The sequence below is a fragment of the Rhineura floridana genome, chromosome 18 (genome assembly GCF_030035675.1).
Source record: "Rhineura floridana isolate rRhiFlo1 chromosome 18, rRhiFlo1.hap2, whole genome shotgun sequence".
Lineage (NCBI taxonomy): Eukaryota > Metazoa > Chordata > Lepidosauria > Squamata > Rhineuridae > Rhineura > Rhineura floridana.
The window spans coordinates 799,599-825,204 of record NC_084497.1 but is presented as its reverse complement, the minus strand read 5'-3'; the positions used below and the strand labels follow the sequence as shown (position 1 = coordinate 825,204).

The 25,606-nt window shown below is 48.5% G+C and overlaps 1 protein-coding gene across 1 annotated transcript; it reads right to left on the bottom strand.

The window, feature by feature from the left end:
• Positions 1-1,143: 1,143 nt before the first annotated feature.
• On the bottom strand, positions 1,144-24,390 carry MISP (mitotic spindle positioning). The gene is made up of 9 exons (XM_061601811.1): positions 24,300-24,390; positions 23,850-23,945; positions 20,489-20,724; positions 18,652-18,706; positions 17,637-17,770; positions 7,226-9,350; positions 4,026-4,219; positions 3,386-3,424; positions 1,144-2,744 (listed from the first exon to the last, which is right to left on the bottom strand). Exons 1-9 carry the CDS (start codon positions 24,388-24,390, stop codon positions 2,649-2,651), a joined length of 3,066 nt encoding a protein of 1,021 aa, XP_061457795.1. The 3' UTR covers positions 1,144-2,648.
• Positions 24,391-25,606: the final 1,216 nt, after the last annotated feature.

Below are 25,606 nucleotides of genomic sequence, written 5' to 3'. Positions count from 1 at the left end.
GGGAGACCTGTGCTGAATAAATGCTCGAGGGACAGGTAGCTTGGAAACATCCCAAACCCCAAGATTTCCCCTCCCTTCGTCCTCCTCTTCCTCTTTTTACAAATGGAGCCATTCTGGTGTCTTCATTAGACCCTGTAGTTGCCGTGCACCTGGGACATGGTAGAGATGGCAAAAAGACCAAGGCCATCTGATAAGGGGGGCATTGCTTCTTTGTGTGCCACAAGGTCCGCCACTAAATAATTCAAGGCCGGGATGATTTATTCATGCCCAAGAGCTCCAGCCCTTCTTTCTTTCATCTCATCTGAATGTAATGGAAAGTTCCTGTCAATGCAAACAGGGGCCTGAAAACCGCCTGGAACAAAGATTTGCCTGTGTTTCAGAAGACCCGCCTTTCATTCTGTCTGCTTTGCATCATCTAAATCACCTTTTAAAAAGTTATTTTTAAGACTGATTTGAGAATTAGAGCAACTGAAACGGCCCGTAACCACACTTGTAAGCGTGCAAGTAATTATCAGCGGCATGCATCATTTGAGGAATGATAACAATTACTCTTGAGGTTGCAGTCGAACTAATGATGCATCTTGAAAAGTTTTTTGGGGATGTCTTCTTTTTCTCAGGTGAATATGCTTTTGCCATTTTCACTGCAGCCCAACTTTTCATTAGCCAATGTTTCAGCAATGGCACATTAAGACTTCTTCACTTGCTGGCTGTAAGAATTTAACAACACGAGAGCCCCCTTGGATCAGACCACAGACCCCATCTAGTCCAGCACCCTGTTCTCACAGTGGCCAGCTAGATACCTCTGAGAAGCCCACACAGCAGGACCTGAGCTCTCCCCCCACTTGTGATCCTCAACAACCAGTTTTCAGATGCAATTTGCAGGCAAAAGTGGAGGGAGAACATAGCCGTTGTGGCTAGTAGCCATTGATCGCCTTTTCCTCCAAGAATTAACCCAATCTCTCTCCAGCCATCCTTTGAAATTGGCACTTATCCTAATTTTGCAATGCAGTTCCTCAACAAAACAATATGTGTACATTACGGGAAAGCATGCATGCAAATGAATATATCAGTGAAGATAACAAAAATCCATTATGTCAGGAGACATTGTTTGCAGAAATGTATACGTCAGTCAAAACTGCAGACAAAAATGTGTTTATTAGGAGAAATTCTCACTAAAACGCTGGGGAATTTTCACAAGGACTAAAAAATCGCAAATTGCTGCACAAATACAGAGAAATGAATTCCAGACAGAAGAAAGGCCTGATAACCACAATGGATGGGTCTTGCTTCTAATCGTCCCTTACTCCGGCCTCTGCTTCACTAACTGGTTTGTCTCTTAACAGCTTTGGATTCTTTGCATTCTTCCGCTCCATGAAGAAATGAATGTTTTATTTACACAAAACAATCCCATTACTTTGCAGAAAGAAAGAAAGAAGCCGGTTTCTCCCCCGCCAGGCTCTTCTGAAAGCCTCTCTGAGAAATACAAATTTGTTTCTGCTTCTCCATGCAGCATCTCACACCCACTTTGCCCCCTCCCACATTTTAGCCACACTGCTCGCGTGGTTACACTCTGGTGTTTTATTATTTTGTTCTTGGATTTCTTTTGTCCCCTGCAACAAAATGTACCAGGGTGGCCTACCAAAAATAGACAAGAAAATGCCCTTCAGATAATGTCAAAGGTACAGGACCAATACAATGGCAGAAAAGGCGGGTGGCCGTCCCTAAGTGTGTCCCCCCCCCCCAAACAAGAGGCAAAGCAGCACCAAAAGTAGTGGGCAAAAAAGAATGAGATTTGCATAACAGTTGCATGCACTAATGTCCATGTATAGATGGAAATTTAGAAGTTATTGCCGGGATCTAAACATAAACGCATAAAGACTGCGACCAGTCCGCTGCCCATAACTGTTGACAGGCAGCTTCAAAGCTGGTAGGGAGAATGGGGCACTCCTCCACCAACCGCAGTCGGACCGTAGCCAGTCCACACCTGCCATCCAGCCGGGGTGTGTGTGTGTACAACTGCCTGTCAGTTTCCTCCTCCTTTGTCTCAGTGCTGCACTTGTAAAATTCAACAGGGAGGAGGATGGTGGAAGAAAACTAGAATTTGTTGGCTCCGCCTCTCATTGACTCTGGCTCCTCCTACTGTTGGGCTCCTTGTTTTCCGCCCCACCAGTCCTAAATGGGCACCAGTCGCCTCTGTCCAAGACCCTTCCCCGATCTAGCTTCTTACCGTTATTTATATTTAAACCAGACTTGGACCGGAGACCCTTTCAAAGAGAGAACAGCCCTCCCGCAGCCCTACAAATACAGGGTTGTATTTAGCAAAACAGCCAGCCTATGGAAAAGCAGTATAAAACTTTTTATACTTTTACGCAGAGTAGACCCGTTGAAATTAGTGACCATGACTTTGCTTACGTCCATTCATTTAAACGGGCCTGCTCTCAGAAGAGTCAGTTGAATACAACCCACAGAGTCAACTCCCCTGATCCGACTTCTGGAAACTCTGGAAGCATACTGAATCAATAATAATAATAATAATAATAATAAAAGAAAACAGGAAAACAAAAGGAAGTCCCACAGACTGGACACTGCAACTCTGAGGCGTTTTGGGGAACCGGGTTCCTCCCCAGGACTGAGCAACGCTGGCAGGATCAGTCTCCATCATCCCTGATCCTGCGGATTTGTCCCGTCTCCCAAAGCTCAGCCAAGACGCCCCTCTGGCGGATCACTTTGGTGGATTTCACAACCTGCAGAAGGAATCAAGGTCTCCATGAGAGAATAGTCGCTCAAGAAGACACCCCCCCCCGTTTACCACAGGATTGTTTTTCAGCCCAAGGGCCACATTCCTTGGTGAACAACCTTTTGGTGGCCGCATAACAGTGGTGGCGGGGGCAACATATGTGACTTTTAAATTTATACAGGAGGATGCTGCCCAGCCATGCAGAAGTCTCTACGTCATCATCATCAGTATTTGCTTGCCCTTCACCATGAGGTCCTGGGGCTGGTTACAGAAATTTATTATGCAGCATTAAAGACCATTAAAACACGTCACCTCCTCTCCACCCAGGCAAGCGAGAGGTCGCATCGCAGCTGAAGGACTCCAGGCAAAAAGAACTCAAAGAGGGTGCCAGGCAGGGCCTGTGAGAGGTACGACCCGGGGAGAGGGTCCCAAGGGCCAGACAGAGAGGTCTTCAGGGCCGCATTTGGCCCCCGGTCTGAGGTTCCTCTCCTCTCTGTCCCCAGGATTTGCATCACCCCTCCCCTCCCTTCCTGTCGCCAGGGTGTCCATGCCAGAAATACAGTTCTTGTTGTTTTTTAAAAAGAAACCCTCCGTGACTCTCCTGTTCCCCGCCCCCCCAAAGTAAATGGTTGAATTTTATTTTTTTACCTCTGTGTCGATTTCATCGCTGAGTTCAATGCCAGCGTACTGGAAAAAGACAAGGGGGTAAGAATCAGAGAACAGAAACTATGACAAGGAGACACATTCCGTAGGAAAGATTGACTGTAGACGCTGCAGCCTTTTGCAGACAGGAACAGGGGAAGCTGCCTTGCACAGAGTGAGACTGTTGCTCCATTGAGCTCAGCATCGCCTGCACTGACTGGCAGCGGCTCTGCAGGGTTTTGGACAAGGATCTCTCCTAGCCGTACCTGAACCTGGCACCTTCCCCTGGCAGAGACCATCTGTGCAGATGCTCTGCCACTGAATTATGACAATTTCTCTAAAGATAAAGTAAGATTCCAGTCCTCATGACTCTGAATACAGGCCAGATTCAATAGGAGCCTGGGAACTGCTGAGACCATTGGCCCATCCAGCTCAGCATTGTCTACACTAACTGGCAGCAGCCCAAGGCTCCAAGCATGGCTACCTTAAATGGAATCAGATTTAAGCTGAGTATGGTCTACACTGACTAGCAGCGAGTCTGCAGGATTTCAGGCAGGGGACATTCCTGGCCCCTCCCTGTCTGTCTAAGCCAGTGGTCACCCCCCCCCCAATCGCCCTGTAGCAGCAGAACCTGGCCATTTAGTACCTTCCCTTCCTCTCTCGCCCTCCTTTTCTTCTCTTCCACGGAGGGCTGCGCCACACTCTGGTGGGGCATTGTCAGGTCTGGTTCTGAGGGCAAAATCCCCAGGTAGACTTGCTGTGGAGACAACCTCGCAGGGGAATCAGGAACAAGGATGGACAAGGCGGTTACGGAGTACCTGTCAGCAATCCCTGAAGCAGCTGATGGAGACAATTAGAACACAATTTGGTGCACTTTTTTTAATTAAAAAAGGCTTGATCCAATGGGGTCAAGAGAAAGACTTTTAGAAATTGGTCCTAATGCAAATGAGATTTCAACTCGGGGCTCTCTGGATTTCTGCCTCTATGGGCTGAATCAATTGTGGTGGTATCCATGCAATTAGCAATTATGTGAATTAAAAAATATCCGTGTTGTGGCAGAGTGCAGAGATGTTCTTAGGTACTTGAGAGACTCAACTTGCATATGCAAAATACAGGGGGTCCCCAAGCTAAAAATAAGTAGTAGTCTGTAACAACACCCTCCTCTAGGATGCACAGCTTAACGTGGTGAGGGGGCTTGAGTGTGTCGAAGAAGCTGAGAGCAATGCTGTCAGGAGTCTAGACCAAGAGGCTAGACTCCTAGCAGGGGCACCCATGGCGGAATGGTCAAAGCTGAGACACCAGACTAAGATGCATCCAGACTCAGAGGAAGGCAATGGTAAACCACCTCTGAATACCTCTGACCACGAAAACCCTATGAACAGAATATCCAAAATGCAACACGAGATAGTGCCGGAAGATGAGACTCCCAGGTCAGATGGCATTAAGCGATCTACTGGGGAAGAACAAAGGACAAGTACGAGTAGGGCTGTGACAAATGACGCAACCAAGTCAAAGCCGAAAGGAAGCCCAGAGGCTGATGCGCACAGATGAGAAAGGAGAGTCCGAAGACTAAAGTAATGACAACAGAAGATTTATGTAACTTTAAAGATGACAGCGAAGACACTGAACTTGTCAAGGATTATCAATTCCTTGGCACAGTCATTAACCAAAATGGAGACAATAGTCAAGAAATCAGAAGGCGGCTAGGACTTAGGAGGGCAGCTATGAGAGAACTAGAAAAGGTCTTGAAAGGCAAAGATGTATCCCTGAACACTAAAGTCAGGATCATTCAGACCATAGTATTTCCGATCTCTATGTATGGATGTGAAAGTTGGAAAGTGAAAAAAGCGGATAAGAGAAAAATCAACTCCTTTGAAATGTGGTGTTGGAGGAGAGCTTTGCGCATACCATGGACTGTGAAAAAGACAAATAATTGGGTGTTAGGACAAATTAAACCAGAACTATCACTAGAAGCGAAAATGATGAAACTGAGGTTATCATACTTTGGACACATCATGAGAAGACACGATTCACTAGAAAAGACAATAAGATGCTGCTAGTGGGTGGTTCTTCTGACTGGATGGTGGATGTCCAACCTGTCCTGGATGGGGTTGCACTCCCCCTGAAGGAGCAGGTTCGTAGCTTGGGGGTTCTCCTAGACCCATCTCTGTCACTTGAGGCTCAGGTAGCCACGGTGGCACGGACTGCCTTCTACCAACTTCGGTTGGTGGCCCAGCTATGCCCCTATCTGGACACGGATAACCTAGCTTCAGTTGTCCATGCTCTGGTAACCTCCAAGTTAGATTACTGCAATGCACTCTACGTGGGGCTGCCTTTGAAGATGGTTCAGAAGCTGCAGCTTGTGCAAAATGCAGCGGACAGATTGGTAACAGGAACCAGACAGTTCAAACATATAAAACCGATTCTGGCCCGCTTGCACTGGCTGCCTTTATGTTTCCGAGCTCGATTCAAGGTGCTGGTTTTAATCTATAAAGCCTTACACAGCTTGGGACCACAATACCTGATGGAACGCCTCTCCTGACACAAACCCACCTGTATACTACGCTCAACATCCAAGGCCCTCCTCCAGGTTCCTACTCCGAGGAAAGCTGGGAGGCTGGCAACAAGGGAGAGGGCCTTCTCAGTGGTGGCCCCCAAATTATGGAGTGATCTCCCTGATGAAGTGCGCCTGGCACCAACACTGTTATCTTTTCAGTGCCAGGTCAAGACTTTCCTCTTCTCCCAGACATGTTAGCATGTGTTTTTAAATTGCTTTTTAAAAATGTGTTTTTAAATTTGTATATTTGTCTTTAATGTTTTTAATTGTTGTAAACTGCCCAGAGAGCTTCGGCTATGGGGCGATATACAAATTCAATAAATAAATAAATATAAATAAATAAATAATAATGCTAGGAAAAACAGAAGGGAGTAGAAAAAGAGGAAGGCCAAACAAGAGATGGATTGATTCCATAAAGGAAGCCACAGACCTGAACTTACAAGATCTGAACAGGGTGGTTTATAACAGATGCTCTTGGAGGTCGCTGATTCAGAGTCGCCATAAGTCAAAATCTACTTGAAGGCACATAACAACAACAACATTCTATAAGAAATGAAAGTCCTATTCTGCAAGTGATTTTCGATAGCCAGCTAGCGTATCTGAGCATGTGCAAATCAACTTCCTGCACCCTGTGTCCAACGCACTTAGAATATAGAAACAGTCGTGTTTCCTTTAAAGGCAGATGGCAGAGAAGGGATTCTAGAGCCTGCATTTTGGAAATTAAACGCAGCCTCTTCTCTGTTATGACAGCATCCTGACAAGGGATAGTGGAGAACTTTGATTTAGGCTGCATTTAAAAGCTGACCTTTCAGATTTGTACTTTCTGACAGAATATGTAAACTGAAACAGCCATTCTTTGAAATTTACACTTCTCTGAATTTTGCAGGACAGTTCTCCAGCCACAGAATGTATACAAAAATGCATATATTAAGGTACAATATACATTAAAATGCATATGTTAGAGAAACTAATATACAAAATGCATTTATATAACAAAAAATATAAATTCTCACTGAAATGCTGATGAATTTTCATGAGGACTTTAAAACAACAACAGAAAACACACACACCCCAAATCACAAACTAATGTGGAAAGGTGGAGAACTGAACTTAAGACTGAGAAAAAGGAAAAATGGAGAGGAACCAAACTCCACAGATTCATCCATCCCTAATCCTGACAACCCAATCCCCCAATTTTTGAAGGGAAAAAGAATTTAAAGCGGACTGTGTGGAGTAGCCTCCTCTACCGCTGCCCAGCCCTTTCTCGCCTCCTTTTCTCCTCCTCTCACCTGAGCTTTGAGAGGAGGACCGAGAGTGTGGCTCCCTCTCTGTGGTCAACCTGGCCTTCCGCCGCTGCTCTTGAAGCTCCACTTCCCTTTGCAATGCGTCCTGGATCTCCTGGTCAATCAGGGCCGACGTCCGGGGTCTCCATGTCTTCAAGGTGTACAGCTCGTCCCGGGAAACGGAGCGCTCCGGTTGGTCCTCTTTCTTCCTGGCAATCTGCAGTCCCTGGTCATCAGGAGCAGAGAACCTGAGCTTCTGGACCGGGATGGCGAAATGTTCCCCTCGTAGCAGCACAGGCTCCTCTCCTGGGCTTTCTGGACCCTGGCTGCCAGAGAGTCTTGGTCTTGGGGAATCCATCTGCTGGTTGGGATTGGAGAAGCTGTGATTGAGAAGGGTCAGTTCATTCTCTGGTCTTCTTTTGCCAGTGTTGGGATTAGGTGAAGACAACCGGTAGGCCTCTGAGGTCCAGGTCATGCCCGGGTCGGCGATTGTTTTCCCAGTCTCAGTGTCTGTGGCAAAGCTGCAATGGGCCTGTGCAGATTTGCTGTCGGAGACCTCCCGGAGCTGTCCCTCTTTCCTCGCCTTGTGAGGAGAAATCATTGGGGCCGCCTCATCGCGCTCGAAAACTTTCCGCCGTTCTGCAAGCTCCTGATGGACCCCCTTGTCGTACATTCCCAAAAGCCTCCCTTCCTTTTGGAGGTCAGCCTCACGCTTAGTTTCCTGCTCAATCTCCCTCTGAACATAAAAGGAAACACGAGGTTTATCTTTCCCTTTCCTGGAGGAAGCCGGCCAAGCGATGGCAGATGACAGGAGAGACTTGGATCGGATCTCCACAAGCTCGTCTCTGCTGCTCACTCTTTGGATCCCCCGCTCTTTCCAATGGTCCTTCTCCCTCTCCATGGACAACCGGATTTCACGCTCAATGGGCGTCTCATCGCTGGCCCCCGGCTCTTTGGCAGGGTCTTGGCCACTAGCCACCCAATCCAAGTGTTCTCCTGCCTTCTTCGTGGAGACTTTTCCTACAGGAGTCATGGCACTTAAATCATGAGGCGTTTCCACCTGATTGGAATACAGAACGTCTCCAGTTGAGTTTTGGCAAATGGCGGCTTGACCAGAAGACGTGGGTTCTGTCCCTTGGGAGATAAGGAGGTCTGCCAACTCGTGAGACACACGTGGTCTTCTCTGGCAGTCATATTCAGAATCACCAGGGCCTGCATGTTCCTCCCTCCCATGAATGTTTTGCGCTATCTGCGACCTTGGAGTGGTCACCGTCGTCGGTTTCCTCACCCCCAGAAGCACTTTTGGGTTCGTCTGTTCCAGCTCCAGGAACTGCTGTCGGGCAGCAGCAAAATTGATCTGCTCTGTGTCTATGTTTTGGGGGTTGACAGGGGTGCTGACCCAGCTGGAGGAAGGCCCATCGAAACAGATGGCGAACCCGGTGGAGTAACTCCTTCTGCCCTCTGCAAAGTCTTTGCCTGGCGAGGCTGCAGTGGTGGCTTCCAGCTCGTTCACGGAGCTCCACCTTTCTACCACCGTCGTGCTCTTCCTTACCACTTGGCCTCGGATAATCTCCTGCCGTTCTTTTTTGAGTTCCTTGGCTTTCTCAGATGAGACGTCCTCTGGGGGGATCTTGTACCTCATTTCCTCTTCGTCTTCATCGTAAAGCCTGGAGGGCTTCTTCTTCTCTCCTGTGTAAGCCCGGATGTTGTAGAGTGAGCCCGATTTGACCACTTCCAGCTTGGACTCTCTGTCTGGGGGCAGCGCCCAGAGGTCCTTCCTCCCGTTGATAGACTTTGATTCCCACCTGGACCCATCTTCAGGAGGTTCCATCAGTCTCCATCCATTTCCAGCCTTCTGATCACGGTGCCCCAAATCAAAATATTCATCATCTGTGTCCTCAAACCTCGTCTCTCCTCGTGAACCTGCTTGCTGGCCGTTCTGTTCTTCATACTCTGAGACTGCATTCTGAGATGCACTAAAAACAAGGGTCATGGGGTCTGGTTCCATTTTTGGAAGAGATGCCTCAGGTACTTCTCCTTGAGTTTTGAGATGCTCTTCAGGTGCAGGGAGTGCTTGGATTCTCCAGTGGCCCTGAGAAGCTTTTAAATCAGGAGCACGGTTTTGTGACAGCTGGGGAAGGAGAGGGAAATACATATAAATGCTCATATACATACATTAAAAGAAGCTGCTTTGTTTATCTAGCCCTCATTTTGTACGCTGGTTGGCAGAGGCTCTCCAGTAATCTGAGGCAGGGAGTCTTTTCCAGTGCCACCTGCAGCTGCTGAGGGCTGAACCTGGGACCTTCTGCACCCAAGGCAGATGATCGACCACTGAGCTACACCCGACACATTGCAGGCTCCAAGATGCTGCACATGCCCTCCACCCCCCTTGCACAGTTCTGACGGTTTAAATAGGGACAAAGGAACCTGACTTCCACCAAGTTCCTTTGATCCATCTACTCAGTATTGTCCACACTGACTGGCAGCAGCTCTCCAGGAATTCAGGCAGGGGACTTTTCCAGCCATATCTGGAGGTGCTGGGGATTGAACCTGAGGCCTTCAGTCATTAAGCCATACAGTCTCTCTACTGAACTTCTCATTAAGGAACCCTCAATACGTTAATTTTTTTATCTTCCTCTTCCTCTAGATTAGCTCATGTAGACCTCTCTAACCCCCCGCACCCTGCTTTATCCCGACAACAACCCTGCAAGGTGGGTTAGGCTAAGACGCTGTTCTTCAACCTTGGGTCCCCAGATGTTGTTGGGAGTGCAACTCCCATCATTCTTGGCCATTGGCTAAGCCGGCTGGGGATGATGGGATTTGTAGTCCAACAACGTCTGGGGACCCAGGAACAGCGGGCTAAGAGATGGCGACCGTGGCCGATGCAAGCTTCATGGTGGAGTGAGGATTAAGAACCCAGATTTCCCTGAGCCTAACCTAGCGCTCTAACCACTACATCACAGCGGACTGTCTCCAGGACACCATGACGCCCATGAGCTGCATGGTAAAAATGGGGACAAACAGTAGGTGCTGTGTGGGTGGTCTGGATGGAGGGATATCTGGTCTTCGACAGTCATGCTAGCTTAGCACCCCCTCCCTCCTGAGGTCTCCAAGGGCAACCCTAAGGAGGAGGAGGAAGCTGGCAGCCTGTGCTAACCCCTCGCCTGGACATTATTGTATTATTATTTACTAATTAAACTCCTCCCAAAGGAGCCCAGGGAAGCAGTGATAAAGCATTTAAAAAAAAGTTAAAACCAATTCCAGTGCAGATGCAGACAGGGAAAGATCTCTGCTTAGAGGCTTGTTGGAAGAGGAAGGTCTTCTTTTATGTAAGAAGACGGGCAGGTGGGGCTGGCTGAGGGCAGACGGGAGTTGGGGGGCACTGCCCCTATTGGCCCTAACGGACCCGCTTCCTCTGCAGGCGCAGTTGCACCTCTCATATCACAAACTCCAAAAGGGAAGATTGTAGAGAGGCTGACATTAATGTTTGGCGCCTTTTACACACCGCAGCACAGGACTTGGCTGCACTGGGAGGAGCCACTGCTCTTTGATCGGAGAGCAGCAGAGAGACATAAAATGCATCCGATTGTTCTGGCAGTTTTGCTAGGAGAGGTTTGATACTTTAAAAAAACAATTGGCATATATCACGACAATCACAGCAATACAGAAGAACACGGATCACCGAATCGACCTCTCCGGGATCAGAGGATCACTTGCGTTCACAATAAGGGGTTGGGGGCTCCAAGAACGGAGAACAGGCTGGTGAATGTTGTTAATGCTGCTAGTTTGCTACCCTTATATTTTTCAGCATTTCTTTTATTCTGTTCTGATATTGAAAGCCCCAAAATGGCTATACCCCAAAAGTCTGCATAGAGATGATTTCAGACTTCAGAAAGAGCTCAGAACTGCCTCCCTGCTAAAATAGTAAGCTGCCATTGCCCTCTGCTGGATGAAATAAGAATTACCACTCGCCCCAGAGGAGGAGGCGGACAGCTTTAGTTTCGTGTCAAGCCCTTTATCAACAGAACCATGAACAGCCAACATGGACTCCCTCCCTCCCTTGCCCCTCTGACACAGGGTGGATTTTGCAGGCCTGTGTGCATGTGTGTGGAGAATAACAGAAAACGGGGTTTCACAAGCCATAAATGACCCAAAACATTGACTTGGTTTAACTCCAGCGCCCAACCTTTGCTTAGATAACCGGCTGACGTTCAGCCAAGGAGCAGAGGAAGCGGCCTTATACTGAGTCAGACCATTGGTCCATCTAGCCAGTACTGTCAGCACTGGCTGGCAGCAGCGCCCTAGGATTTCAGGCAGGGAGTTGCTCCCAGCCCTACCTGGAGAGGCCGTCGCAGACTGAACCTGGGAACATCTGCAAGCACAGCAGGTGCTCTGCCACTGAACTACTAGTCCTTCCCCAAATGATAAGGCAAGGTTCTAGTCCTCATGGTTGTGAATAAAGGACTGATTTAATAGGAACGTAGGAAGCTGCTTTATACTGAGTCAGACCATTGGTCCATCTAAAGCTCAGTATTGCCTACACTGACTGGCAGCGGCTCTCCAGGCTGTCAGGCAGGGGACTGTCAAGCCCTACCTGGAGGGGCCACTGAAGATTGAACCTGGGACCTTCCACATGCAAGGCAGATGCTCTGCCCCTGAGCTGCGGCCGTTCTCCATAGATTTATATGTCTACATGCAGGTTTAGGGTTGTATTCAACTCAGTCCTACTCAGAGTAGGCCCACTGAAATTAAAGAACCTAAACGTATCGTGTCAACTTTAATGCGTCTGCTCTGAGTGGGACTAGCGCTGAATGCCACCCAATGGGTTCTAGTCAACTAAGTTTTACCCAGAGTAGACCCATAGACATTAATAGATCTATCCTTTATTTTCAATGTGTTTACTCTGAGCAGGGCTAACATTGCACAAAACAACCCTTAGATTTCTGAGTTAAGGATGGATGTACCCCATTTTCCCAGCCTTTTCTATTTAGAAAATATTTTATTTATTCATTTATTTATGATTTGATTTCTATCCTGCCCTTCCTCCCAGCAGGAGCCCAGGGTAGATTTCCCCAATCTTAAGGTCCGTTTGCCCCAAATTCTGCATCAATTAGTGGTTTGTTGTTTTTTAAATAAAGGAAATTAAGGGCAGGCCCCTAGGCACCATACATTTAAAGCACATCCAACACACACATTTCCCCCAAAGAATCCTGGGGACTGTCATTTGTTCAGGAGGATGCTGGGAAGTTGTGGCGCTGGGTGTAGGGGGAAAAACACAGTCCCAGGATTCTTTGGGGGAAAGCCACGCACTTGAAATGTGCACATTGGATGCGCTTTAAATGTATGGGGTGGATCTGCCCTAAAGAAACAGAATTTGCCAACATGTTTGTGTAGATTTTCTCCTAATATATACAAGATAGTTAAAGGCTGATGAGTCTAATTGTTGCGGGAGTGGTTTGGTAACCCTGCCATGGACTGTGTCTGTGTGCTTGGGAGGCAGGATTTCAGTTGCATTGCTTCCTGCCAAGGTGGATGCCCTTTGTGTCTGTAATCTGTGTGTGTGAGTGAGAGAGAGAAAGATGCCTAGGAAGGAGCTCTAAGAGTAAAACCACAGGGTTAGGGTTACATGCTGTGAAGCACACTGTCTCCCACCAGGCAGAACAATGCTACCCTTGTTTAGTTCTCTCTCACTGGTGTGTGTGCATTTGAGTCAATCAGTTTTACACTCCTAGATTCTGGTTGTTTGATGCAGAATGCTGGCTTCTATTTTGTCTTTCCCCTTCAAAAAGCCAAGTAACATTCTAGTCCTCAGTGTTAGGGGCAGGAGCAATCCTTTTTAGATTAGACAAAGAGGCGAGTAGGAGGCGACAAGATAAAAGTGTCTAAAAGGATGAATGGCATGGAGAAAGAGAAATAATTTCTCCGTCTCTCATAACTTTAGAACTCATGGGCGTCCAATGAAGCTGAATGTTGGGAGATTCAGGACAGATGAAAGGAAGGACTTCTTCATGCAGGCCAGAGTTAAACTATGGAACTCACTCCCACAAGAGGTAGTGATGGCCAGCAGCTTGGATGGTTTTAAAAGAAGATTAGATGAATTTATGGAGGATAAGGCTAACAGTGTAGAAATGTGGTGTTGGAGGAGAGCTTTGGACTGTGAAAAAGACAAATAATTGGGTGTTAGAACAAATTAAACCAGAACTATCACTAGAAGCTAAAATGATGAAACTGAGGTTATCCTACTTTGGACACATAATGAGAAGACACAGTTCACTAGAAAAGACAATAATGCTGGGAAAAACAGAAGGGAGTAGAAAAAGAGGAAAGCCAAACAAGAGATGGATTGATTCCATAAAGGAAGCCACAGACCTGAACTTACAAGATCTGAACAGGGTGGTTTGTAACAGATGCTACTGGAGCCCCGATGGCTATGCTCCGTTGCTGGAAACTGCAGGAGGGAAGGGCTCAGGTCCTGCTCGAAGGCTTCCCAGTGGGGCCTCTGACTGGCCACTGCAAGAACAGGCTGCTGGACTAGATGGGCCCCCTGTGGCCGGATCTAGCAGGCTCTGCTTATGTTAATACTACCGTTCACTGAGGCAGTCGCCCCAGGCGGCAGGTGGGGCTGCCCTACCCAGGTCCCCTTTGCAGTGGAATGTAGAAATGAGCAGCCTGGTAAGGCCGATGGCTGGAAGAATAAAGAAAGATAAGATTTATCATTCCTGTGAAATAAAGCCATTCTGAGTACAGGCATGCATGTGGCCATTACAGAGCCATCCCTCTCACACACTAACCAGCAAGATGAAGGAGGAAGGAAGTAAAGCCTGAGAAGATCAATCGACAAGTGTTTACTAAAGAAGGAACTGGCGAGGGGAGAATAGTTTCCCCCTCAGCAAGCTACAACTTCCCAGCACCCTTAACAAAGTACAGTTTGCTTTCTTGCACAAGTACACAGGTGTCAGCTCTGCGTACTGCACAGAAAACCATTGGGCACAACCCTTCCTTGGTCGCCTGGGTGTTGATTCTGACTCGCCACTGGAGACTAGAGAAGACAAGTGCCTCTTTTCTTAAACGTTAAAAGATGGGGAAATGGATGTACCATTTCAGTACTGCAACTGCCACCACCCCCGCAATAATAAAAGGTGAAATACCAACTCAGGAATTCCTGGCCTCATCCTGAACCCGTCCCACCGGTTCCAGTTAGTTCCACTTCCCAAATTCTTCTAAGGTGCACTCACTCTATTGTCAGTTCCCTGTCCTCTTCCCGACCTTTGGCCATCCCGAAGGCAGGCTTTTATGACCTCCTGGCAGAGCTTCTCTCATGCAGAGGAGTCAAAAGTCCCCCAGGAGTGGGTTGTTGAGAGTGTGGAATGCCAGGCAGGGGTGGAGTTGCTCCCAGTTGGCATTGCTGTCGAATATGCCCCCACCCTACCTCCATATTGCCCAGACAGCAAGTCTCAAGCCTGGAGAGCTCTCTCGGTGCCAGGAGGATGCCAAATAAATTCCTCAGGTGCCTCCGCTCCCCAGAACAGAAACTGTGCCACTTGGAAACACAACAAGGCACAAATTGTTGGGAGAGCAGGATGATAAAATACTTGGAGGGCTCTGTGGGCCATAAGAAATTGCCCTCCTGGGTCAGACTAACGGGTGGGGATGGCACGATGGGGAATCTGCTGAGGGGCTCACGCCCAGTGGTACAGCTGGGTACTTCTAGACCAGCGGTGGCTGGTGCCCCTTGGGACAGGTGGGGCGGAAGGCAGGGAGCCCCAACGGTAGGGGGAGGTTCTCTGTTTCTCATTTTGCCACTCTGAAATTCAGTTCAGCATTTTTGCGCCAATTTCCCCTGAAAATAGGCATTTTGACTCAGGTACACATTATTTTGCAATCAATTTCTCCTAATGCAATGCATTTGTGTATGTTATTTTCACCAATAAGTTCATTTTTATGCACACTTCCCTCCCCCCCAGTATATACACATTTGCAAACATTGTTTTCTTGGAGAACGCCCATTGCAACATTCTGAGAAGTGCCCATTTGGAAGGACGGCCGCGTTTCGGTTCTCTTGCTGTTTTGGAAAGGCAAATTTGATCAATTCGGCTTTAAATCAGAACTGAACCAAATTTGTCCCCCATCCTTATGAGTCGCGGCATGCCCACCAAACCAACCTGCGGAGGCTCCGATGGGCCCGTGGTTGATCTTGCTCTGGTCGAAACTGAAATCCATCCCTCTTGCCAGCTGAGCAAAGGCTGTGTGACGCTTCCCTTCTGAACCCAGAGCAAAGTGCGTTTTTCAACAGACTGAAACCACAGCGTGTCTCTTTCTCTCTCTCTCACCCCCAAAGAGGCCTGTTAGGGGGCATTTAGTCTGGGAGGCATTTGTGTGCCGCGGTTGCCAGTTTCAAACTAGGCTGGAAAGGGAGAGGCCCAGGCCACTGCGCGTTTTTGGGCTGCGTCAACCTGATAAGCCCTCAGAGCTGCCCTCCCCACCCGGAGCCAGCAGTGGAATTCTAGGAACTTGATCAAGTGGAAAGCAAAATAAATGTGCAATATAAACGATCCTGTGGCTCAGAGCCATTTCTCGGGGCTTCACACCTGTCACGGAATGAGCACTTTTTGAGCTGCCGTGGTCAGAAAAAACAGAAAGAGGAAATTTGAGCAATGATCTCAAGAGTGCCCTCCCACTGCTTCTCCCCCCCCCAATTCTTAACCCTTGCTAAAAAGTGATGTAGGTAATAATGGACTGAGGCCACTCAAGGTTTGTGTTTCTTCATACGACTGATGTGCACCAGAAGCAGATCAACAACTAACAAAAACCCACCGGGGCTTGAAAGGCGGCGGCCTGTTTTGACATGACACTATTGGATCTGGGCAGAGAGCAATACATTTAGGGAAGCAATCCTTTTGCTTTCATCCCACAGAAGAATGCGGTAAGTGTTGGGAGTGACTCCCTTCCTGAAACCATGGAGAGCAGCTGCCAGTCAGTGTGGACAATGCTAAGCCAGGCAGACCTATGGCCTGATTCAGGAGAAGGCACCTTCCTAGGTTCTTAAAGACTCTGTTGGAAGAATCAACGCTGGTTCTGATGTTGGTCCCAGGCATCAAGGAACAGGCGAGAGATTCTATTTAGTTCGCATTTCAAGCTGAACTAAACCAGAACTATCACTAGAAGCTAAAATGGTGAAACTGAGTTTATCATACTTTGGACACATCATGAGAAGACACGATTCACTAGAAAAGACAATAATGCTGGGGAAAACAGAAGGGAGTAGAAAAAGAGGAAGGCCAAAGAAGAGATGGATTGATTCTATAAAGGAAGCCACAGACCTGAACTTGCAAGATCTGAACAGGGTGGTTCATGACAGATGCTACTGGAGGTCACTCATTCAGAGGGTTGCCATGAGTCAAAATCGACCTGAAGGCACATAACACACACACATATCAAATCCGCACTTTCTGAAACAATTTGAGAACCGAAACACAGTTATCCTCCGAAATTTGCACATATCAGAATTTTGTGATGCAGTTCTCTGACCAAAGAATGATTACAAAAATGCATGTTTTAGGGGAAAGTGTGCGTAAAAAGGGATATATCAGGGAAAATAACCTTCAAGAACACTTTTTATTAGGGGAAATTGCTTACAAAAGTGTGTTCATTCGACAAAACTGCATACAAAAATGTGTTTATTAGGAGAAATTCACACTAAGATGCTGATGATTTTTCATGAGGATTTTTTTTTAAAAAAAAGTCACTAATTGCTGCAGAAGTGTGGGGAAGTGAATTTAAGATTGGAAAAATGAGGGACGGAGAGAACCAGAATGGACAGAACTTTCCGTCCCTATCTCTGGATGGGACTGTGCCCTGCCTGAAACCCTGGCAAGCTGCTGCCAGTCAGTGCAGACTACACTGAGCTAGCTGGACCATTGGTCTGACTCGGTATAAGGCAGCTTCCTACTCATTTAAGGCATTTCTATATCGCTTTTCAGGCAGACTTCACAAAGCGGCTCACATATTAGCCATTTATTCAGAGCCATGAGGACTAGAGTCTTGCTTTTAAGGCGAAAGGCCCGTGCTCAGTGCTGGAGCCTCTGCTTTGCATGCAGCAGATCCCAGGTTCAATCCCTGGCTGCATCTCCAGGTAGGCTGGGAATGGCCCCTGCCTGAAACCCTGGAGAGCAGCTGCCAGTCAGTGTAGACAATAGATGGACTTGGCATAAGACAGCATCTTGCGCTCTTATCTCGAAACAAGCATCGCTCTACCCTGGGGATCAAAATAAAAGACTGGGGGAAATGGCTGTTGCTGCCGCCCCTCTCCTGCCGCCTGAAGTGGCTGCCTCACTCTGCCCAACGGTAGTGCCGGCCCTCCTATACGCTCATGCAGCCTGCTCTAATTCCCCACAGAATCCAGAAGAGTGCAACCTACCCCGCGTCGTTCTGGCTTCTCGTTCTCAATCCAGGAAAAAACCGTCTCGTGCGCAGCTACAGGGTTGTTACTCTGGGAAGGAGGCAAATCTGTTCCGGAGCGTTCGGGCCGGGTGGCCTTCCTGGCAGGCTCCTCTTAATAGCACGAGCGAGACAAAGTCCACAGCTTCCGACGAGGGGCCGCACCCTCGAAATGGCCGCATTCCCATAAGCCAATAGAAACTGGGTGGGTTAATTCTTTCTCGTTGCGCTCCAACAGTTATGGGCTATATATATATATATATATAAAGATGAGTCTCCCAGGGCCAGGCCCTTCATGTGTTCCAAGGCCAATTCATGTCCGACTTGCAGCAAACCGGGTCTTCTCGTCCCTCCTGCCTCCTCCTGTTGTGACACTGGCGTGATGATAGATTCACTCCTGCCATTCCCTGTTGCTGCCCGTGGGAGAGACGGTGGCCTGATCCAGATAAATTTAGCCGCCACTGTTCCCCGACACAACAAATTTGGGGCAGCTAGATGGGGCTCAGACATGGGAACCTTTCTTAAACCGAGTTGGCCCATCTAGCTCCGTATTGTCTCTGCAGGGTTTCAGGCAGTGGATGCATCCCCAGCCCTACCTGGGACCTTCTGCATGCAAGGCAGGGGCTCTGCACATGGGAATCCCCAAGCAGGACCTGAGCACCATGTCGCTTGCCCCCCGCCTGCTATTCAGAGGCACCGTACCTATGATGCACAGCCATCATGACTAGTAGCCATGGACCCTCCCAGGAATTTGCCTAGTCTGGTTTCAAAAATTACGGTTTCATTTTACCTTGTTAATTTTCTTGGAGACTTTTTCTTTTGCATGAAGAGACGGACGAAGGAGATAAACAACAGCAACAACAGCAGGTGGAGGAAGTTGTAGGTTGCCGCTGAAATAGCTGGGATCAGCCGTCACAAGGAGATCACAGAGCCGATTCCCTCCCCCCCTCCTCTGTCCTCTGAAGGATCTTTTTTCTGTATCATTCTGAACCAACCTGTTGGACCAGTGACAGGCAGGTAACAAATGCCACCGCTGCTATCATGGGAACGCTGTGGAACAACAGGAAAACCAGCAAGAGAACTTGCAGATTGGGTCCCCGCCATGGAACATCTGTTTGTGAGCCAGTGTGGTGCAGAGGTTTGCGTGTTGGCCTGGGTCTGGGGAGACCTGGGTCCAAATCCCCACTCAGCCCTGTAGCTCACTGGCTGCCCTGGGCGTGGGGCAGTCTCTCATTGATTCTCAGACTGAGCTCTTTGCGGGGCTGATGGAAGGATAAAGATGGAGGAGAGCCATTTATGTCAGGGTTGGGGAAGGCCTGTGGCCCTCTGGATGTTGCTGGTAGCAACTCTCATCATCCCTGACCATTGGTCTTGCTGGCTGCTAGGAGCTCAGCAACATCTGGATGGCCCCACAGGTCCCCCATCCCTGATGTAAGGGGAGGCATTCCCCACTCTCAGGAGGGAAGGCCTCTTCTAAGCATCTTTTTAAGATGTGCACTTCAGAGACATAGCATGCAAACTGACCCTTGAGGGTGTCCAAAAGCTGGCGCAATATAGCAAAGATGATGCTGGATCCGCCGGGAATTCAAACCCCGATGTTCTCCCTTGGGCCCATCACATCTCTCTCAGCCTAAGCTACCTTACAGGGTTGTTGTGAAATTAAACGGGAGGACCTTTCTTTACGCTACCCAGAGATCTTTGCATTTACATTCCCTTTTCCTTTCAGTTAGAGAATGAGTGTCAGATTTCAGAAGGGGACACTCATGTTAATGTTTTTAAAGTTGTTTTGTTTTAATAATAATAATAATAATAATAATAAAATTTTATTTTTAGGCCGCCTATCTGGCTGAATAAACAGCCACTCTAATGTATTTTAAGGTCTGTTTTATGATGTTTTAAAGTGTTTTTAGCGCTTTTGTTTGCCGCCCTGGGCTCCTGCTGGGAGGAAGGGCGGGATATAGATCAAATCATAAATAAATAAAAATAAAAGTTAAAATTCCTGCTGATCTGTGGAGCTCTTCAGTTTCTTGTCTGGCCACCGTGGCATTTTGGTCGGGCTCAGGAGGGCTTTGCTGATGTTCTCACGGACTCATTCAAAGTAGAGAGGTACGGACTGGAGCTTTAAATCCTTATAGCGGGGCTGCAGAGCCTTTTGTCAGCCCAAGGGCCGCATTCCCTTCTCGGTGAGCATCTGGGGGCCACACGCGTATGGGGGCGGAGCCAGAGGGACAAGAAGGCAGGGCAATGAATGCAGACATTACCTTTGCGCAGTGGAATACACTACACACCCTCTCACACACCCCTCTTGACCTCCACCCACGGACGCAAGAGGCATGATCCGAGGTCATCCCACCAGGCAAAAAGGCACCCAAGGAGGTGCACAGCGGGGCCAGCGAGGGGCATGGCCTGGGCGCAGTCCAGAGGGCCATGTAGAGAGGCTTGGAGATCTGCACTTGGCCTGAGCTTCCCACCCTCCCCGGCTGCCTGCTAGGCAAGAACAGGGTGGCTGCCTGCCCAACGCAACACAGAGCTGCCAGGCCTGAATCTGGTCTAACGGTAAAGAGCTCTAAAAAGGGAGATCGATGCAAGGATGCTCGGTGGGTAGAGCCCCTGCCTTGCATGCAGAAGGCCCCAAGTGCATCTCCAAGCAGGCCTGGGAACGTCCCCTGGAGACCCACTGCCAGTCAGTGTAGGCAATACTGACTCAGTAGAAGGCAAGTTCCTAACCCATTCTTGAGAGCTATGGTGGCCTAGTGGTTGGAGCGTTGGGCTGCGACCTGGAAAAGCAGGTGTCCCGTCCTTACCAGGCTCCCAAGGAAACAAAGGACTTGCCGGCAGCAACACCAAGGCCGGTCCAAAGTCAAAGTCCAGCCAAGTGGAGTCCTCAGCAACAAAGGGGTCGAGGCAAGAGGCAAGGTCTAGGCAGTCCACAAACAGGTCTGGAGTCAGCAAGCGATCAGGGCCGGCGCCTGGACCTTGTCCCAACAGCTCTTCCAGCCCAGCACTGGAGGTTTGAGCTTCAGCTGCTGGAACCACACTCTCAATCTCAGCTGACTCCAGTTCATCACCTTCAGCCAGACTTTTACTCCCAAGGAGACCTTGCCTGCACAGCTGATGACTTTTCTTAAGTTTTTTTCTTTTGTGGTAGTCGCAAACTCACGTGGAAACGCGGAGAACTGAAGACTTAGAAAAACACCAAACCTGACAGATCCGCCCATCCCGAAAAACAAGATTCTGGAGTCAGTGGACACACCTTAGTCTGACACAACGGCTTTTCTTGTGTTATGTTGTTTAGCTCACTGGAAATTTGGGGCACGTCGCACTCAATGTAGCCTACCTCACAGGGTCTTGTGGGTTATTGTGCTTAATATGCACATTTTCACAAGCTGTTTCCCCTTGTATAATGCATGTTTTGAACATTATTCCCATAGATGGATAGATAGATATTTTCATGGCTGGAGAGCTGCATTGCAAAATTTGGATAACTCTAAATTGACAAGGAGGGCTGTGATCCAATTCTCATATTGTTTTGGAAAGTGTGAATTTGACAGATTTCCTTGTAACGCAGTCGTATCTCATCCTGGGGATGAAACCTGGGAAAGAGCATCGGAACCAACATTGATTCAGCCAACAGGGTCTTTCAACAGAGCCCGGATTGTGCATACTGCCACGTGTTTCAGTGCATGCATGGGTCTGAAGGGTGCAAAAAGGATCGGTTTGCTTCATAATGCAGACTAAACAAATTCCTTTCCCTTTCCTGTGTGTGTGAGCATGTCTGTGCATCTTTACCTTTGCTTGTTTTGTCACAAGAAGCAATCACAAAGGTTGTTACGAACAAATAACAGAAATACCCAGAGGGATGAAAGAAGGACTAGCAAAGGCTTGCTCACAGACAGACCACGAGGCAGACAGGGCCGACACTCTGATGCAGCCATGTGCTTTCTCCACACGTCAGTAAAACACCCCACAAAAGCTTTGGGACTCAAAAATGGATTTGTGATACAACCATAGCAAGATTGCCTTGGTTGGTGTTGTTTGCAGGCGGGGAGGATTTAATTGTGCTAGGGACGGGAGGGGCTGCCCATTTAGTTCTTTCAACGCCATCTTTTCTCCAGCCTTTAATTCCGTTCTCCGCATTTCAGCAGCAATTTGCAATTTTTAATTTTTTTTTTAAATCCTCCTGAAAATGGAGAAGAACCCAAACTGGCAGATACACCCATCTCTGGTGGCAGGAGGCTGCTCTGCTTTATGTGGGAGCCCAGCCGGCGCTCAGCTCCATTCTCTGCTGCGTTAGGCCCCCACAAGATGACGCTGGGCATTGTATCTTGGGGAATCCCATTCTGGGGAGGAGCTCCCTGCCACCTCTGCATAAACAGGCCTGCAGGACGGGAGGCAGTGAGGAGAGTAATTAGTGGTGACAGCAAGCACCGATGGTGGTAGGGTCAGCAGTGGCCCCTGTGGCCCTGAGCAGGTACCCAAGCATGCCGACCCATGGCGCTGCCCTGTCCTGATTAGGCTTGGTAGAAGGAAACAAGTGCAATGCTGCCCAGAACCTTTAGATGGTGCCATAAGGTCAAAGCACAGCTTTACTTATTTTCTTTGGAATAAAATTTAGGGCGTGGCTTTTCATGTAGTTGTATTTTTTAAAAATAAATAAATAACCTTCCTAACCTAGAATTGGGAATTGGCATGTAGTGTGGTGGGTCCCTCAACACCCCGCCTTTCAACTCCGGTAATCTATTTCTCTCTCTCTCACACACACAGACACAGTTGTAGCTGCAGTCCTTAATTTCCAGGGTGGGGAGAGGGGAGAAACTCTTCCGGAAGCTCGCTGCCTGTGATGCCTTTACATGGGGGGGGGTAAGGCCTCTCTGTAATGAAAGAAAAGCACTCTGCACGTGCTCAGGGGGCAATATTGTGCAGTCTTGCTTGATAGGTTCCTGAAAGCGATAGAAGCAGGGTTTGGACGTGACGCTAAACTTTGGTTAACTGAAATCATAGGCAAAGGCTACGTCAGAGCAGGAGGGGAAAGCACCCAACCCTAGAAGTGGCCTAGATTCATACTCGTCACGACAAATCATGGCTTATCACAAGGATGGGGACCCCTGTGTCTCTCCAGGATTTATCCTTGGACTCCAACCAGTCAGCTTTGGAGGACTACAGGTCGCCCCCCCCCCCTGTTTATCGTGATGTCCGAATGGACACTTTTGTCAGCAGGCCACCTCTGGGGTCAAGTCTTTCTGCCCCCTCTCTGCAGTGGAGCAAAGGCATGTTCCCATTAAATGCAGAGCCCGGGCCAGGAGAGCCTCAGCAGCTGAGAGGAAGGAGGAGAGGCCTGGGCAGGGGGTGAGACAGAGATGCCACAAGCGGAAGACTCCCCTCCTCCATGACCCTCACCCCTTTCCAGACGGGATTCTGTGGTTCAACAGCTGGGCTTATTTTCACAAGGTCAGCTGGGTCACTATGGACTTTTCTAGGATTTCCAGGTGACAAAGACTCAAAGCCTAGGCAGCAATGGGGGGGGGGAATGCTATTCTGGACTTTTTGGGAACGCTGACCAGGGTGACTTTCAAATATGCTGGGCCGGACCTGTGGCAATGCCTGGAAGGAACTTGTTCGGTTTAATGGAGTTCACTGAATTAAACGATCTCTGACCTACACGTGCAAGCAGGTCTCAGAATTGCCAGGTTAACTGAACATGGATTGAGTTTGGGGTTTTTGGGGGGGTAGATGTGGGGTACCGAAGCTATGCCCCATGGGCCACCAGTGGTCCGTGTTGGTTTCATTCAGATGTCTTGTGGATTTGCAGTTGAAGACGGGAGTCGGCACATCTGTCGCACTGAATATTCGTATTCATTTTTAATTGCATTTCTTGTATTTGATGGCATGACGATTCGCGTTCTGTGCAAGGACAGTGGGCACAGCAGTCTGCAGAATCGCAAAGTGGTCTGCCGAGACTCTCAGAAATGTTCAAGGGGTCTGTGGGAGAACAAAAGTCTGGGAACTCCTCAGGTAGACCTTTGTATCTGAAGACGAGTGAGAAATCGTTCATTCTCTCGCATGCACTTTTGATGCTTTTGGCTTTGGGGGCCGTGAAGCATAAAGATCGTGATTGTTGGGGCAAAGAGGTGAACGCATGCCCCTTCCGCTGGGTGCTTGTTTGGGGGTTCTGTTGGTCTTAATTACCTCTTACCCTTCAGCACAGCAGCTTGGGACATCCCGAATGCTGGGTGAGAAATGGCCAAGGACCATTGGGGTGAACTGGAATTGAACTGGACCACCTCATTCCCTAAAGGGAAGGACGCAATCGGAATCTTTTAACAAGTGACCTTCTGAAGCTCTGAGTGGAGGGCAGAGCCTCTGCTTTGCTTGCAAAAGCTCCCAGGTTCAATCCCTGGCATTTCCAGATAGAGCTGGGAGTGACGCCCTGCCTGAAACCTGGGAGAGCCGCTGCCAGTCAGTGTAGGCACTACTGAGCTAGATGGACCAATGGTCTGACTCAGTATAAGGCAGCTTTCTAGATTTGTGTGTTCCTCTATCCTGGAGCCAACAAAGATGCACAGAAGGAGAGAGGGGGGAGAAAAAGTGGAACAGGGAACTCCTGCGCTCATGAGAGAAACATACAGACATAAAACAAGCCCACCTTGTTCAGCATCACGCGTCCCATGGTGGCCAGCCCAACGGCACTTGGAAGCTGACAGCATGTAGAGTGACAGCCACATCCGCCTGGCCATCCCACATTGCCTGCCCCCAGCAACTGGTACCCCCAAAGTAGCCTGCCCCAAAGTAGCCTGCCAAAATGGAGGCTCCATTTTGCCCAGACGAAGGCCCATCCCAAGAGCCCTGCTGGATCACACCAAAGGCTTCTGCAGCCACGGAATCCTGTTTTTTCCTGCAGTGGCCAGCCCAGTGTATCTGACAAGCCCATAGGGAAGCGAGGGGCATTGTTTCCAGCCATGGCACTCAGAGGTAGACTGCCTCTAAATCTGGAGGTCCCCATGTGAGCCATCATAACTCTGAGATGTTCTTAGACCTCTATGAATTTGTCAAAGCCTCCTTTTCAAGGCATTTAAGACAGGAATTCTCACTACTTGTGGGGTCTTGGTGGGGGGGGACATGAGGCAGCATGGTTCCATGGCTTTTATTTTTTACAGTGGGAGTAATGATGTATTTGACAGAGCCTCCTTTTGTTCTGGGAAGCGAATAAGGTGATAACAAGGCTTTTGGGCTTGTGGAGAATATGGGAAATAATCAAGCAGAGAGGCTGGATGCTCCTGTCCTTTTCTTCAGTGGGGTTCCTACTTCAGGCTAGCAGTTCAGATGGTAACCCTTCTTGTTTGCATTTCTAATTACAAGCAAAAAGTTGCATTTCATCCAACTGAACATCTCTTGCTAAAGCTCAGCGTGTTTCCCAAGCTGTACCTGCATGATCAGAAGGGAGCACTGCTGAGCTCAACAGACCTGCCCCCAGGTATTGGAGGATTGCCTAACAGATTGGGTATGTTACGTTGAACTAAGAAATGTGGGTATTTGGACTTTCCTTGGGAGCATGGCTGTAAACTCTCCTTGGGATGCGGAATCTCCTGGGGGACGGCGGCTATTAATTCTTCTTGTGGATGTGGCTATGGACTTTTGGCAGTGAAAAAACTGAACTGCAAGGACAAATCCTCTGTGGACCTTTTTGCAAGGGATGAGAAGTGTAGTGTAGCAAGCAAAGAGTGTGCAAAAACTGCGCTCTGGGAAGTTAACGGTTCAAATCTCACCCGTTATATCAGAACATAAGGCTGTTAGAGCAGATCCAAAGGTCTGTTAGGGGCGGTGGAGGAGGGATCCATTTTAAGTGGATTTATGCATGGGATTTGGCAGTTCCAACCTGACTGAGTTTTGCTCTCATCAGATAAATTCTTGTGTCAAGTGTCTGGACTGCTCACACATTGTAGTCTTTTTTGA

What these genes read in the sequence shown, in the direction of transcription:
- MISP (XM_061601811.1), bottom strand. Translation starts at nt 24,390, where the DNA reads ATGGCCAGGCGGATGTGGCTGTCACTCTACATGCTGTCAGCTTCCAAG. An exon ending in GACGCGTGATGCTGAACAAG is followed by an intron (nt 23,946 to 24,299) that starts GTGGGCTTGTTT and finishes CCTTCCCTTTAG; the next exon opens with GGAATGAGGTGGTCCAGTTC. An exon ending in GCCTGTCACTGGTCCAACAG is followed by an intron (nt 17,771 to 18,651) that starts GTTGGTTCAGAA and finishes CGTGCTATTAAG; the next exon opens with AGGAGCCTGCCAGGAAGGCC.